The 16,258-nt window shown below is 41.9% G+C and overlaps 1 protein-coding gene across 1 annotated transcript; it reads left to right on the top strand.

Moving 5' to 3' along the window:
* The first annotated feature begins 7 nt into the window (after positions 1-7).
* crispld2 (cysteine-rich secretory protein LCCL domain containing 2) lies at positions 8-12,731 on the top strand. Its single transcript, XM_049718724.1, has 15 exons — positions 8-158; positions 2,319-2,652; positions 3,755-3,873; positions 4,806-4,938; positions 6,409-6,524; positions 6,902-7,002; positions 7,676-7,849; positions 7,924-7,984; positions 8,202-8,268; positions 8,378-8,511; positions 8,603-8,646; positions 8,746-8,818; positions 9,208-9,283; positions 9,979-10,109; positions 11,665-12,731. The coding sequence occupies exons 2-15, from the start codon at positions 2,389-2,391 to the stop codon at positions 11,714-11,716; spliced, it is 1,545 nt and encodes a 514-aa protein (XP_049574681.1). The 5' UTR covers positions 8-158; positions 2,319-2,388; the 3' UTR covers positions 11,717-12,731.
* The last annotated feature ends 3,527 nt before the right edge of the window (positions 12,732-16,258 follow it).

The raw sequence follows: 16,258 nt of genomic DNA, 5'->3' as shown, positions 1-16,258 counted from the left end.
CCCCTCCTCTGATCCTGAATGGTCCTTTCCCTATATAAGGCTCCCGAAGCCGCTTTGACTGTAGATGCACATCCCGCGTGCAGGCAACTCTCGGCAGATCCTCACAGGAATACAAGACAACCCTCAAGCAAGTGAATTGTGACAGAAGACAAGCAGAGGTGAGATAACAGTTTTTTTCTTGTTGCCTAAATCTGCTTTGAGAGTACCTTCCCCCCCACCCTCATATCAGTTTTGTCTGACTGTTCCTTTATTGAACATTGTGATTGCCCTGACGGAACTAGATAGAAAAACTGATGAATGACATAATGTAATTATCCATTCAATTTTCACCCTGACAGAATTTATATCTTGAACTAATATTGACACTGAAAAAATTAGGTATAAGTATGGAAAATAATAGTGTGCATGGATGTCCAAACTTCTTCCACCTTTTTTGCTAATGACAAAACAAAAATGGGTCTAAAACACACGAGTCAGGACATTTAAAAGATGGGCAGCGGGCCACAAAATTTCTCCAGGGCCACATTTTGGACACCATTATGTATGTCGTCTGTTTGATTGTCCTTACTTTATGTCTTTCTGCATGCATGCAATCCACCCTATTGTCAATCAGTGACAGAAGTGGAGTTGACATGCAAGTGTTGGGCTGAGGTGAAGTAAAGGTCAGCCTCACCCCTCTCCACAGAGTTCTCAAGGGGCCGAAATACCTGAAGGAACAGTATGCGTCCATGTATTTTTGCCTCATCTGTCACACGGGTGTCTAGAATTCAGGAAAGCCATGAGAAGAGCTCGGACAGTGTAGCCGCTCTCGGTTGAGTGTGAGCAGCAGCGGCAGGGTGTGGCCGTCGATGCCTGTTGCCTGGCTCGGCTCCCCCTGGCACGGCGTGTTGACACAGAGCCGGTGCCAGACCTCAAGCCGCCTCTTTGCAGTCAGGGAGAAAGAGGTGAAGGGATTCAAGGATAAGGAGCGAAGCAGTGCGTGTTTATTTTCTTCTCGGTTCACACGGACCCGTTGCACCTTTCTTGCTTTATTTGAACAAGTCCTCCCTCTTGTTAGACATTAAATCATTATTGGCCACAACATTAGTAACAAAATTAGAGCCAATACTCAGCTTTACTAAAGAGTAAAGAAAGAACAAGCCTATTCATGATTATAATGGTCAGCTTTCATTGAGCCGTGACAGGTGTTCAAATTGTAGTCAGTGTGGACTTTTCGCTTTTCAAATCTTTAAGCTTAATTATCATTAGTTGTTATCTTTAAGAAATAAATTTTTTATATGCTTGTTTGATAGGATCTCATTGGATTGTATGATTGGACCTAATAGTGTTTGTTTTTTTGTTAATTACAGTTTGTACTTGAGCCGCTGGTGCTTTTAGGATATTTCATTAGCATTAGGTGATTAGTAAAACTAGTACAGTGGTTCCTTTGAGACAGCAGTTCTTTGAGATATGAGTTAAAAACATTTTGCGACACTACTAGTAACTCAAAACTCAGATGTCAAATCATCGCTCCCTATGGAAATGAATGGAAATGCCATTAATCTGTTCCTGTTCTCTCCAAAAAACAACAAAATGTTTATAATGTGATTCTTAAAAAGGAAAATATCACTATTTAATGCAATATATGAAAGCACACAGTGATGACGTAATTAAATTGAATATCAAGAATTAAACCGTTTGTTGGGATACAGTTGCTTCCATTGCACATTGTGTACATTGTGCATCGTGTTCTGGTGTGTCTGACTTGGCCACCTGGGGGCAGTGTGATACAAAAATATGGATATACATGAAGGTGACTCTACTTCTCACTAAGCTGCAGTAATATTAATCATTCTTTGCAGAAGATAAAGAATATGTGATTATTCTTTTCTCCATGTGTTGCGCCACTGTTGGTGTTCAAATAAAGTATTGCAACGTCGTCCATTATAAGGTAGAGGACTTTTTTAGCTTCTATTTTTTTCTGCATTTTCCTTGGAAAGTGATTTATTTGGACTTGGAACTTAATGACACATCAGATGTTCATTCTTTGAGCATGGTTTGTGGAAACCAGTGGCATAGTAATCTAAATTCCAGTTAAAAAACTGATGCCATTTGTCTTTAAAAAGACATTTCTTTATGATGCTCATGATGGCGATGACATGATGTTTATGAGTCATTGATGCATTCATCCTATTGTCACATTACGCATAATAGCTTAGCAGTAATTTGGCAAACTGTGATGCAGTAAAAGAGGAAGTGTAAGAAATGTGTACTCAGTTCACTGTTGTAATCTGTACTCCCACAACAGGGAGAAACTGATGATAAAATGTTCCCGGCAGGTTGTGTCAGGACCAGCTCCCCTCGCATATAAAAAACACACCAGTGTGTTCAGTCGTCGCAGTGTCAACAATGGCCTTCATCCCTCTCCTCACCCTCCTGCTGCTCTCCTTGCTCGGAAACTCGGCGTCTCTTTTCCTGCCCGACTCGCAGGAGCTCAGGCGGCTATTGAGTCGTTACGAGGACCAAGAAGTGGGTCACAACAGCACCGGCCAAGATGGAAGAGGCAGCAGGAGCAGACGTGCCATCCGTTGGTCAGACCGAGAGGAGATCCTCCAGCTGCACAACAAGCTGAGGGGCTCGGTGTACCCCAGTGCGGCCGACATGGAGTACATGGTGAGGCATACTCGTTTGCACATGAAGCCTTTTGGACAAGTACATAGGTTCTCACAGATGGATGTTTTTCAAAATTGTCCTACGGTGATGTGTATTTTAATGGAACTGTGGGGAGGGTGTTAATGGAGGAGCTTGAAAGAGAGAGAGCCACATTTGCACAAGGGACATGGAAGCATGCACGTGTTGTTTTTAAAGGTTCATGGGGAATCTCAAAGAGTAAAGCAGAAAATTAGCGTGAGAATCATACATACGTCAGAGGGTGCCTTGACACAGGTTCGAGATCAAATAGCATGTGCAGTGTAGCAAATAAAAAATAAACTCTACCTTTTTGCTTAAATGTTGATTAAAAATTCCTCATCTATTTATTCAAGTCAAACAAGCTATGAATTAATTTTGGAAAGATTTATAGGTTATAATTTCATTTAGACAATGAAACAAACTGTCACTTAGTTAACCACAGCATGGAAAACTGGAGTATGCCTAATGGGCTAAAATGTTATTACAAAGTGCTGTTATAGTTTTAAAAAAAAGTCTATTCTCTCAGCTGGAAACATGCAGTCATGGCGGCACACTGTTAAGAGCCTGCTGCGTCGTGTGTTTCTTTTTAACAAGCTGGATAATAATGCTGACTTTGTGCTGTCTACCTGCTTCATGCTGGAGAAGACAAGTGACGGAGGGGGGAGCTTATTAGGGGCCGACATGGCACTGGAGTGGGCAAAGTAGAAGAATTATTGATGTTGGGACTCCTTGAAGGTTAAGCAGTGTACTTGGAAAGGTGTGTGTGTGTGTGTGTGTGTGTGTGTGTGTGTGTGTGCGTGTGTGTGTGTGTGTGTGTGCGTGTGTGTGTGTGTGTGTGTGTGTGTGTGTGTGTGTGTGTGTGTGTGTGTGTGTGTGTGGGTGGGTGGGTGTGAGAGAACCAAAAGACTGGAAATTTACTGAGGGGTTGCTCTCAGGGTCCTCTCTGCTATGAGAAGTCGTTTGAGCAACTTTTTGATATCTTTAAGGTCCATGTCCTAATATGCAAAAACTCTTCTGTCCGCTACTCTATTCATATTTTTGTAGATTTTTTTTTCATGCTTTTTTTTCTTGTGAATGTCGGCAGGTGTGGGACGACGAACTGGAGAGGTCTGCCACTCACTGGGCTGAGAATTGCCAGTGGGATCATGGGCCACAGGACCTTCTCATGTCCATTGGGCAGAACCTGGCTGTTCACTGGGGCAGGTGAGACCGACATGTTTTCTTTTCGCCACTTTTTTTATTATCCCTGTTGAAGCTGTCTCCTAAATGAGTTGTATCTACAAGTACAAATGAACACAGCGTGGATTCCAAGCAGGACACAAAAACAGTTAAGCAAATAACATCTGCCGGTAACTCATTTCACATTGACAGTCGCTGGGAATCACTTAAGTGTTGTTGACAGGTCCGTCTGGATGAGAGCTAGTGGAAAACGTGCCAATTGCAAGTACCGGTAGTCTTTTTTTCCTGTGTCCACGGCTGGCCGCCGACATCCCGTTTTGTCATTCATGCACCCCCTCTGCTAAAGGGCACCATAAATGGTGCCAAAAATCTGCCAAACTGTGCTAATCTGTTTTTTCTATTATACATACCCCTGCTGCTTCATTTAATCTTTCAGTGGGATTTTTTTAAAGATGTGTTGGGTGGAAACAATTGTACCATACACTATGTGGACAAATATATTGGGCAACACCTCCATCGTTAGTTTTGTCCATGTAGTGTAAAGTATATAGGGGTTGACTGTTGTATGCGTGCTCATGTGTGTGTGTGTCCACAGTAGACCTTTGTGTATGACCGAGTATTGCTATCACAGCAGGTGCCCTTCCCGGAATCTGCTCTCATTCTCACCGAACCGTCATACCTCCCCCTTTCCCTGCTTTTCTTCCCGTGCCAGCACACCCACTGAGGATTCCCTTCTTTCCGCTCCCTTTGCTCTCTCCCCCATCATGCTGTGCACTCTTCAATACCCTAAAAAGGCATGTTTACAATACTGATTTGTCAGGCGGTGGGACCGTGTTTAGTTTGCTTCGACTCTCTGTTGTTTTTTTAATTTCCCATGTAATGGAGGGGAAGAGGTGCAGAGAGGCTCACATGGTGCCCAAAGCTGTTGGACTAAACCAACTGTTTTGTTTGCCCAGATACCGCTCACCCGCCTTCCACGTTCAGGCCTGGTACGACGAGGTGAAAGACTACACCTATCCCTACCCTCAGGAGTGCAACCCCTGGTGTCCTGACCGCTGCTCCGGACCCATGTGCACCCACTACACCCAGGTGAGGGGAGAGCAAACGCACAACAGATCTGTAAGGAAGCATCCTACTGCATCGTACAGAGTGTTCATAATCTCAAATCATTGTTGCCCACTGAAATGAATGAAAATGCCGTTAATCTGTTTCTTTATTGTATACAAAACACATATTACAAACTATTGAGCCACAAACTAGCTCCAAGATGGTGTGAATCGAAACTGAGTAGCCCGCTATTATCTTTGGTAGGTTATCAAAGGGGATTTTGAAGGTACTGTCACTTATTTTTTATGGCCGCTGAGAGTAGCAACATTTAATAAAACTTCCCTTCTAAGTTTACTTTGAAGCTGCAGAGATGTGTTTACAGAAACATCCGGACTCCTCTATCTGCCCCCAGCCTGAAACTTGACCAGGGCCATCTGGTAGTCATTCACACTCATCCCTCCACGTTTGACCTGGATTCCTCTAAAGATGCTGCAGGGAGGGGGTGGGGTGGGGGGGACTGCTTGAAGCGAGCATCCAAACCTTGCCCACAAGTTTCCTGCTTTTGAAATTTCCAGAATATACCCTTAAAAATGAAACGATGCCTACTGAGACAGGTAATTAGTGACCCCTAATGTTTAAGAACTCGAGCACCTTCGTTCTCATCACTGGTCACCCAGCTTAATTGCAATTTGCAGTTAGTTAACTAACTCTCTGTAAACCCCCATCTTTCATTCGGGGTAATCAGCTGGTGTGGTTGTTTTAGAGCACCTCATTGTTGGCCCTGAGCGCACACATGTTAAGGAGCGAAGATGGAAGAGTACTGTATTTGCCACACTGAGCAATCCTCGCCAAAGATGGAGACTCCTCAGCACACATCACACATGAGTTCTGCTTGCTGACTCACTGCTTCCAGTGGCCTTGAAATGTCTCTACCAGGAAAATAGATGAACATTCCAAAGGAGGGAGAGCACGTACACACATTTAAGGCAAAGGAGGAAATGTTAGGAGGGGTTTTGGAACCTGCAGTGTTGTATTCCCCTTCAAATGGCACATCATTCATCTTTAGCACTACTGCAGCAGTTTTCCGTTTCATTAAGGTGTTTTATTTTACCTTGGACGCCTCCGAGTAAGATATTAGAGCATGACTACTTTTCCATTTGCTTGACGAGAGGGATCGAGGTAATATCCCAGAGGGCAAAGTGTGTTCACACGAGACGGGCGTCTGACGGGGGCATAAAAACAGGCTGGCTAGTCCACCACGTCCCACCGGCCTTGTTAATCGTGACCGCATGTCTGCTCGCTTCCTCTGGAATGATCCATTGACCCGAAAGGAGAGAGAGAGAGAGAGAGAGAGAGAGAGAGAGAGAGAGAGAGAGAGAGAGAGAGAGAGAGAGGACGTTAGGAAAAATGAGCCGCCAGTTTTATAGGTTACCCTACTAGATGTTTCTCTTCATTTCATTCATTCAGAACATCCATCTTACATTAGCCTTTCTTTCATTCCCCCTTTCACAGGTGGTTTGGTCCACCACAAGCAGAGTTGGCTGCGCCGTGCATGTGTGTCCCAGGATGAACGTGTGGGGGGAAACATGGGAGAACGCCATCTACCTCGTCTGCAACTACTCCCCAAAGTAAGACTAAAGATTCCAGAAATGACACTTTTGCTATTTGCTTACATTTTTCTTCCTAAAAGCCCTGGCAGCAAACTGAACTTTCCTAACGTCCTCCCAGCTGTCGGCTTGACCGCTCATTTCAATGCTGAATGACATTTTGGGGCCACTCAAATTCCTCCAGAAGTCAGAAAATAGAAGCCTGATAATGAAGTATTGGGAAAGAAAAATAGGAGCTTATTTCCATTCCATTTAGAGACAACGAGGCGGGCTTTTATTATCCTCTTAGGAGTGTTGACCGCAGGCGAATCGTGTTAAAGTCATTACAAGAGCAGCGAGCAAAGTGATGCTGACAAGTTCCAACCCTCAGTCAACATGTGTGCCATGTGTTCCTGCAGGGGCAACTGGATCGGCGAAGCGCCCTACAAAAATGGTCGCCCTTGTTCCCAGTGCCCTCCCAGCTACGGAGGAGGATGCAGAAATAATTTATGCTACAAAGGTGAGCATAGATAGTGTTGTTACGTTCCAATTAACTATAGTGTGCACACCAAGACAGATTTTTACGCACAGTACCACCTCAAAAATACTTCGCTCTAGTGATGCCTTGAGATAGACAGGACCCAACCTTTAATGTATAAAACAAATATTTGAAAGCAGAGAGTGCAGCAACTTTTGTACCAAAGCATACTAATAGGCACATATTCTTTATCCTCTAAGAAAAACAAACAATAATATTATTGCATGAAACTCTTCTTTGTTAACGTCTGTATTATACTGCCCTCAAGTGACCAATTTCCATTGATAATTTCAAATACCCAATTTGAGTGTGACAATAACACCTATTATACTTTCCGCTACATTTGAGAATATTTTAAGCCACTGCACAGTTTAATCAAACACTCTGCTGAAATACTTGTGAAGATAAATTTAAACAATAATCAATTCAAATGTGTTGCACATAAAACTGTACCTAAGTACATGTACTTTTGTACTTAAAAGTTATATACAACCAAACTGTACTTTATAAGTGGACTGTACATGAAAAGTAAAAAAAAAAAATGTATTGTACTGGATTATATTTAAGAAATAATAAATGATTAACAGGTCCGACTTTCCACTATAAGTGTACGCCCCATCCCGACAACCTGTCTTGACTTTCTACCCAATGCTAGACTCCCAGCGCACAGAGACTGAGGATATGAACGAAGTGGAGAAGCCTCAGGTGCCTGTCATACCTCGCACAACCGCTAAACCCAAACCCAAAGCCTCCGCTCCAAGGAAACCTGTGTCCAGGCCGTCCACGCCCAGCAACCCACCTTCAAGGAGTCCTAGTAACACCAACTTGGGTAAGTAATAGAACGCTCGCATGACCTCGACATTGTTTTACCTCATTCCTCACCTTGTGTGTGTTTTTTTGCAGCTCAGAGCATCAAGTGTGAGACCAGACTGCGAGACAAGTGCAGAGGCGTAACCTGCAACAGGTAAAGTTATTCATATTCAATTATTGGATTTGTTAGCAACTTGCAAGAAAAATAGTGGTGTTTTGTAGACAGCTATCTGAAGACATGTTAAATTTAAACGTTCTGTGGTGTCGATTGAGGAAAAAAAAAAATTATAATCTTGGCAAAGACATCTTGGTTTTATATTTGTTTATACTATATAGTCCTAATTATTTTGCATCCTCTTTTAACTTTCTAGATATAAGTGTCCCGCTAATTGCATGAATAGAAAAGGAAAAGTTTGGGGAACGCTCTACTACGATGTGGTACGTATGGCTGCCAGAGAATAATACAACAATTCTAAGCTCATGAATAGTGACTGAAGAAAGTGTTTTTCATTCTTGTTTTTTTTTCTTCCTTCCTTTCTTCGAGTAGCAATCGAGTATTTGCCGCGCGGCCATTCACTTTGGTGCAATTGACAACAACGGAGGACTTGTAGACATCTCGAGGATGGAAGCCAAGGTTCCCTTCTTTGTCAAAGCCACGAAAAATTCGATTGAGTCTTTCAGGTAAGCCTCAATGTTTCCATAGCTATAATTTATGCAGCAATAAATAGTGATTTACTCATGTCCAATCACACCTTTAAATGTGCTTTTACAGTAAATACAAGCCAGGAAATGCCTTTATGATGGCCAAAGTACAAGGTAAGAGAAGTACCGCACTGGCGTCATATAACCTGTATAACCAAGTTGGACAAGTCGTATATAACATATATTTTGTATATTCTCATTCATCTGTAACAGAAACCAATATCGACTGCTACACTACAGTCGCCGAGATCTGCCCATTCAAAAAGCCCCTCTCACATTGTCCAAGGTATGTTGACATATTGCTAAGCTTATAACTTGGCTTTGCCTATTCTGGAACTGGTGAACATTAAAAAAGACCATTTATTGTTTACTTTTAGCTTATTATCTTATTCTGGGTGGGGGGGAAGCCATTTTAAAGGGTTCTTAAGAACTAATTGACATTTAAATAATATTTAGGAATCACTTTCACTACAGCGACAGTTACATTGTATCTCAGCACGACTGCAATTTGAACCACAAGTGAAACTGGGGACCGGAAATGTCCTTCAGCTCTGGAATGGTCACTGCCATCCCTATATAAATGCATGTAATTCCCATCAAACGAGTTAAAGTAGCACTTTAACACTACTCTTGATGTTGCTACATATTGACAGTATTTACCAATTTCTTCCTCAGAGTCTTCTGTCCTTCTGACTGCAAGAGCCAACCCTCTTATTGGTCACCAGTTGTTGGCAACAACATCTACACAGACGTAAGTGATGAGCTTTTGGGGAAACGCGACTGATTCATGTATTCATGAATATAACAACCTCACTTCACTTACATGACAAGCACTATTTGTCACAATACAATACAATACAATACAATACAAAACAAAACAATGCAAACGGTTACCTGGGAGTCAAATAATTGGAGTACTTAGATACAGACCCTGAGGAACTCCTACTGGTTCTTTGTAGAAGAGGTCCAGTGTATGGTTTCGGAACTTCAGAATCAGGAGAAAAATGCATTATACCAAATGTCATGTAAAAATTAAGGCAGGAATAGACTGCAAGAAAATATTTTCAGGATGAGTGTTCTGTTCTGTATTGCGAGCTCTTCTAAGCCATGTAGAAAGTAGATTGCTTCACTATAAAGCAGACTAAACAGTGATGTGCAAGAATTCACGTCCCCTTCATGAGTCAGTGTGTTGAGTTAGCACTGGCACCGATGCACGTAACGTCTACGTGTAGCTTACTAGGCATTCACCTTGTACGAACTTTGCCTTCGATGACGTCCAGTTGGCTGCACATCACAGCTCCCCAGAGACATCTGGACTGTCAGTCCCGTTACAAGTCAACAGTCATAGACGCAAGCATTGCGTAGCAAACGTGCCCTGGCACGTCTCCTGAAAGAAATCTAAACCTGTGGACAAGGTGCTAAACTGTACCTTCTTTCTCTGGACAGACCTCCAGCATTTGTAAAGCAGCCATCCATGCAGGGGTGATCCTACCAGACGGGGGCTTTGTGGACGTCCTGCCTCTGGACAAGAGAAAGAGTTATGTTGGTGCGTTGAAAAATGGCATCCAGTCTGAAAGGTAATCTTTTCATTTGTTATCTTGTCATTGCTGCGAGCAGAATAGATTTCTGGGCCAGAAAATATCCCATTAAACTACTGCTACACCATACTCACACACTAGAAATAAATGACTCAATCGCTTTATTGAACAAACGCTAACAAACGCATAACAAGCACATTCATACACGAGCAGACTGGTGGTTATCAAGTTAACAGCCAGTGGCTAACCAGAGCTCACAACAGCCAACTCTCATTCGCTATCTCCCACGCGATATTATACAAACACAAAATCTGCTGAATGAATTGTGCATGTTTGGAACCAGGCTAAGAGAAACCCTGTTCACTCGAAAGACCTTACATTGCATGTAGAGGTCCGACTGCGGTCAGAGTCATCCCGCACGCTGGATGAGTCACAAAATCAAATCAAAGTCCATTTTAAAATCAAATCAAACATAATATTTATCTTCTTCGGCACCATGCTAATGTCCAGCCAAAACATCTTGGATACAGCTCAAAGTTGAGATCTGGGTGAAAGAAAGGTACATTTATTCATCACACCATGGCAGGATTTATGTGTCTTTCAAGCGCACAGCAGCTTGCTTGCAAGCATGCCATGTTTCTCACATCGCTGCGGCCGTCTCAGACGGTGCAAAAGTAGGTGATGGAGGCCTTTGTGGCTAGCGCTGTTGTAAGAGTAATGGTGTGGTTGGCTATGTGGATGGGCCACACATGGGATCTTTGCTTACTTTATAGCCTGGCATTTCAATTGAGTGTGCAAAGTGCTGAGCGCTCCAAATAATCTGACCGTTCTGAATACAATGAAAGGGTAAGAAAAAAAAAAAGCTTGTGCAATTGGGCTGGGCGGTCTCAGGTCAATAAAAGACTGGAGTGGAGGTCCGTACTCTTGGCCAACAATGCGGTGGCTATTATAAAGACAAGTAATCACCGTGGATCTGATTACTTGAGGCTGGAATTGTTGACCGCCACCTAATCAGTGCTTTTACTATCAGAATAATAATGTGTGATATGATAACAGCTGAGTGGGCCTATCGTATATATTTTATATATATTATCGCCATATTATTATAATGTAAAAGTTAAGCAGAATAAATTAAATTCTTTCTTCTTCTAGAAAATATTCACATATTAACTAAAAGACTTATTTGTTGACAATCATAGCATAGTAATGTATTTAGTAATATTTTTGAATATTGGCAACATGGGGATCTTTTTCTGAAATGTCACCCACAGTAACGTGACAGTTAACAATTACAAAAAGCGGTAAAATCTGCATTGTGCAAGCTTTTATAGGTCTATCTTGAAAAACAGAAACAGCTAGAAAAGAAATCAATTTTTAAATCAGCATTAAAAATTATTCCATTTTTGATTCTGCTGGTAACCAATGTTGTCTGCACCGCAGAATCACATTTATCGAAATCTTGAAGTGGGGGTTGCCAGCCAACCATTGGCCACCATTGCCTAATTGTGACATTTGTGAGATCACATCTAAGCGTTCCGTGAAACCAAATGCAAGATTTAATTTGTTCAATAAAATAATCTGGTCTTTCTTGCAGCAAGAGCAACACAGAGGGAGGCTCCTTCCGCGTCTTCACCGTGAGGGAGTGAGGCCTCTGTCATCACATCCTAAAGTCACCTGACCTGCTATTGTGGAGCAGGGAGTGCTTGCAGGTTCGATACCACCACGAACATTCACGTGCCTTTGGCGGAAGCGGCGTCTCTCCGCATAGTCTGAACTCTTTCCCCCTTAAGGTAAAGCAAGAAAATCACGTTTTCCCACATAGAGAAAACCTTTAGCAAGGCTTCACGTGTGAATGTTGTAAATTATAATGCATTGAACAGCTGGTGCTGGGTCGATGAAAGTTGTTATGTTTACATAGGTGTTATTAATATTGTTTTCATACGCAGGAATGTATACTGATCACACTATTTAATCAGCGTGTACATATATATATATTGAAGGAGTACCATGTAATAACATTTTTCTCTTTTTTATATGTTATCGTCTCTTTTTGCTACATTTCCCCACTTCTGCATTTACTTCTGCTTTTATTTCCAATGAAAATAATGTTTGCCTCCTCTACCCGACCCAAGACAGATGAATGTGTCACTTTTACAGTTATAGATGCATTTTATATGTTGACATGGGAGCCATAATTGGAAGTGTGGAAAGTTTCACATTCAAAATGATTGTTTATGCACTTTTGTAATATCCTACATTTCAATGCATTTTATGTGAGAAAAGTGTCCAAAATGGAATAAATTACAAACACAAACCAAGCCAATCGGTCCTCATGACCAGTAAATCTTGTTCATATCATATTAATGTATGGCCACTAAGAAAATCTCCAGCATATTTCTTTATTCTACCTCAATCCTATCGCTATGCTCGGCAGTCCGGTCTTTAACATACCGCAATCTTAATGGAAAGTATATGATGGGTTTTGTAAAGTTATGGAAATTGTAAATAATTGTAACATTTTGGCAGCAGGTTGATAAAAGAAAGTGTGACTGCATTTCAATTCTTTTGGTTGACTTGTTTTTATACAGGCATGTATACTGTAAATGAGTTTGATATTTTTTGCACAATTTGAAAATAAAATTTAAAAATTTTAAATCGCAACGAGTGTTTTTCATTTTGACGACATAGTTGAGTAACTTCACGATGATTGATTTTGAGGGAAACAAAAACATTGTTAGCCTAATAGCATATTTGCCCCGAGTCCTCCAGCAACTCTAGCACGTAGGCCAAGTCTTACGCTCAGATGCTCAAATGAAGATGAACCAGCCATGCTCCTGATGTCACTCACTAGGCCACGCCCCATGAGGCACCAAAATAGCACGACAGCTCTGTTATTGTGGTTGTGACTCGGCTTGTCCCACTGTACCATAATTAAACTATAAAACCAAGCCATTTTTATTTTATTATGTTCTCTCATCAAGGCACCACTGGAGATGACAGTCAAGATCAGATGATAGTATTTATTTGGCCATATGTAAACATATGGCATATAGATGTGAAGAGGTTCAGAAGAGTGCACTCCATCATACTGGGAGCTTTTTTTTTGCCATGTGCAGAAGTAAAATTGTTAACAAATTCCATCCATCCATTTTCTGAACCGCTTAGTCCCCACGGGGGTCGCGGGCGTGCTGGAGCCTATCCCAGCCGTCATCGGGCAGTCGGCGGGGGACACCCTGAACTGGTTGCCAGCCAATCGCAGGGCACACAGAGACAGACAACCAATCGCACTCACACTCACACCTAGGGACAATTTGGAGTCTTCAATCGGCCTACCAAGCATGTTTTTGGAATGTGGGAGGAAACCGGAGTGCCCGGAGAAAACCCACGCGGGCCCGGGGAGAACATGCAAACTCCACACAGGGAGGGCCGGAGGTGGAATCGAACCCGCACCTTCCTAACTGTGAGGCGGACGTGCTACCCAGTGCGCCACCGAGCCGCCTGTTAACAAATTGAAAAATGGAAATACTTACATTCTAGGTTCGAGGTATTGTTCCCATAATCCTGACAAGACCTCTGGGCACCAGACAAAATTATATAATAGATTCCACACTCATAAAGTCCAGATGGTGTAATGTGGTGATATTAGTCTGGAGCCATTTCATAATAAATGGATGATTTAAAGGCAGATGGAATAGGTTTGTGTGGAGAAACATCATCAATGGAACTACAGTACAAACACTGGCCACAATGTTCACACTCCAATCAAAGAGCCGTATGGCATGTTCTGCTTTCACAAAAATAATAATGCTCACAGGATTGCACTAGTAATTTCGAAGGTTTTGTCAACGACTACCTTCCACTGGCTTTCTGCTAACATGTTTTTGTTTCTTCTTACTCAGGTCAATGAAATGTAATAATGAATAGCTTTTAAAAAAATTAAGACTCTTTTCCTTTGATTTATGAGTCTAAACAAGTGTAATAAATTATGGATTATAGATATAGACTCATCTTGTTTAAATGTGACATTATGTGTGCCTGCGTGGATGTAAACAAATTTGTATAACTCAACCATTCATTTACTTTATTTTAGCAAATCCATTTCAATCGTAAATTATTGTTTTGTAAGATGAAAACAAATTGTTAAACAAACTTTCACAGACTTGTCTATTTGTTTAAACCAAAGGGTGGTCTCACCAGTCGTAAAACTGATTTCATCCAATCATGAAAGACATTCACGCCACACAAAAATGCTTCAGAGGTTTTTCTTTTAAAGCACAACACCACCATGCTGCTACGGCAAATTTCTCATGCGTTCCTCATCACTATTTCAACTACTTTGGCTTTCTTTTGTTTGTCCTTGGCATGAGAGACAGCACAGTGAATCGCTCTGCCTGGCCCCAGTCCCCCGGCACTTTTGGCACAGAGGCAAGCGACCCCAAGTGTGAGAACAAAGGCCTTTACGAGAAGATGATCAGAAGTCTGCGGTGCAGTCAACCAGCGCGCACTGGAGAGCTGTCACAATGCGGTGGGGTTCATCTTGTGGTCTAAAACGACAAGAGCTCAGTCATCGATGCTGACAGTCACACAGTTTTTCCTCTCCTCCCACTTTGACAAATTCCCATTCTGGGAAGAGAACATTGAGTATTCACAGCACATTAGTCAAACGTAAGAGTGCACACCATTTGTATCACTCGACAGTCAACATTTTCTGGCTCGGCCAGTAATCTCCTTTTATCTGCCACTTACGAACAAACAGACATTTAAATGCTGATTAAGAAAAGGTTGAATTTTCTCCTTAGGGTGAGACATCTAGCAAAGGCCATGTTTGTTCCAGCTCACTTGTTCACTTGTTTACTGATTTTTAAGACATTTTACAGGACTGCTCTTGAAGTTACACAAACCCACTGTGATCAAAATATTCTAATTATAGAGGGAGCTTGTTTCTGTCAACACAACTAAGAAGATACACACAAGCCAGTTTTGTTTTGTAGCATCACTCGGAGAAGCCGACACATTATCGTTGGCTCATCGCGGTCGGATGCTTCTTTTGAACTTCCTTGGCTGATTATTTCCCCCTTTTGAGAGTCCACTAAGCCTATGAATGGAGAGTTTACCACCACTTTGGTCTCAATTGAGCAATAAAACAAGTGGAAAGGAAAGCCAACATGGACATGCTCGATGGCTGGAGTTATTGTTAGTTTGAATTGTTCAACCCTCAGTGGACTTGCTCTAGTACCCAGCCAGTGAACCATAAAAGAAGGAAAAAAGACGCTTTGGTTAAACACAAGTCGATTGGTGAAATGGAGAAAAACTGTTTGTCCTTCTCTGTCCATGCTTGATTAATCATAGCGCAAGAAAAATATCTTTCTATATTTTTTGGAGTCCTCAAACACAAATTCTAATCATAATGTCTGGACTGTGGGCATTTGATTTTTCTGGCATGAGCATTCTGTGGCCGCACAGGATGCTTTTCTGACAAATTGGATGTTTATAATATATATTTTAATATATATTATTTATATAGGGTATATGGCTTTTGGACTTTTAGAACTTGAGTTTTTGTCCTTGTTACATAAGCCTCTTGCCGCCTCGAGTACATCTAAGCCTGCAGAGCGCAATGTGCGTCAGATCTTGGAGAAGCTTGTAAAAATTGTCTCCAGCAACCACTGTATCTATCAGGATTTTCTCGTAAGTGAGGTGGAAAACCAAGCTCACATGTCTTTGACCTTCCCTCCTTTTTCTGAGAAAAATAGTAATGTACCTGTAACTGCCAACGGCCGACTTAATGCTGTTGACGTTAATTACGAGACACTCGATAGAGAACAGAGCCCAGATGGGATGCATTCATCACACTTGAAGAAGACCTCTTCAGGATAAAGCAAGGTTATGTAACAGGCAGTATTTCAAACATTCCCAGCAACAACATTGTTGTGATGGACATAATATGGTGCACGTTGTAGACTCAGTTAAAATTGCATTTTTATCAATAAAAGAGCATTTTGAAGGCCAGAAACTTTCTTTCTTATCTCTCCTGTTTTTTTTTCCTCAGTCGCTTCATATTTAAGAGATCGGGCCTAAAGTGATGATAATGAGAGATGAGCACTGTTTGTCCATATTACTGTCGCGGGGACCTGGGCACCTCGGAGCGAACGTGAACGCGCACAAGAGCGAGCGCTCATAGATTGAGT

This window comes from Syngnathus scovelli, chromosome 4 (assembly GCF_024217435.2).
Source record: "Syngnathus scovelli strain Florida chromosome 4, RoL_Ssco_1.2, whole genome shotgun sequence".
NCBI classification, from domain to species: Eukaryota; Metazoa; Chordata; class Actinopteri; order Syngnathiformes; family Syngnathidae; genus Syngnathus; species Syngnathus scovelli.
This window is presented reverse-complemented; position numbering and strand designations above follow the sequence as displayed.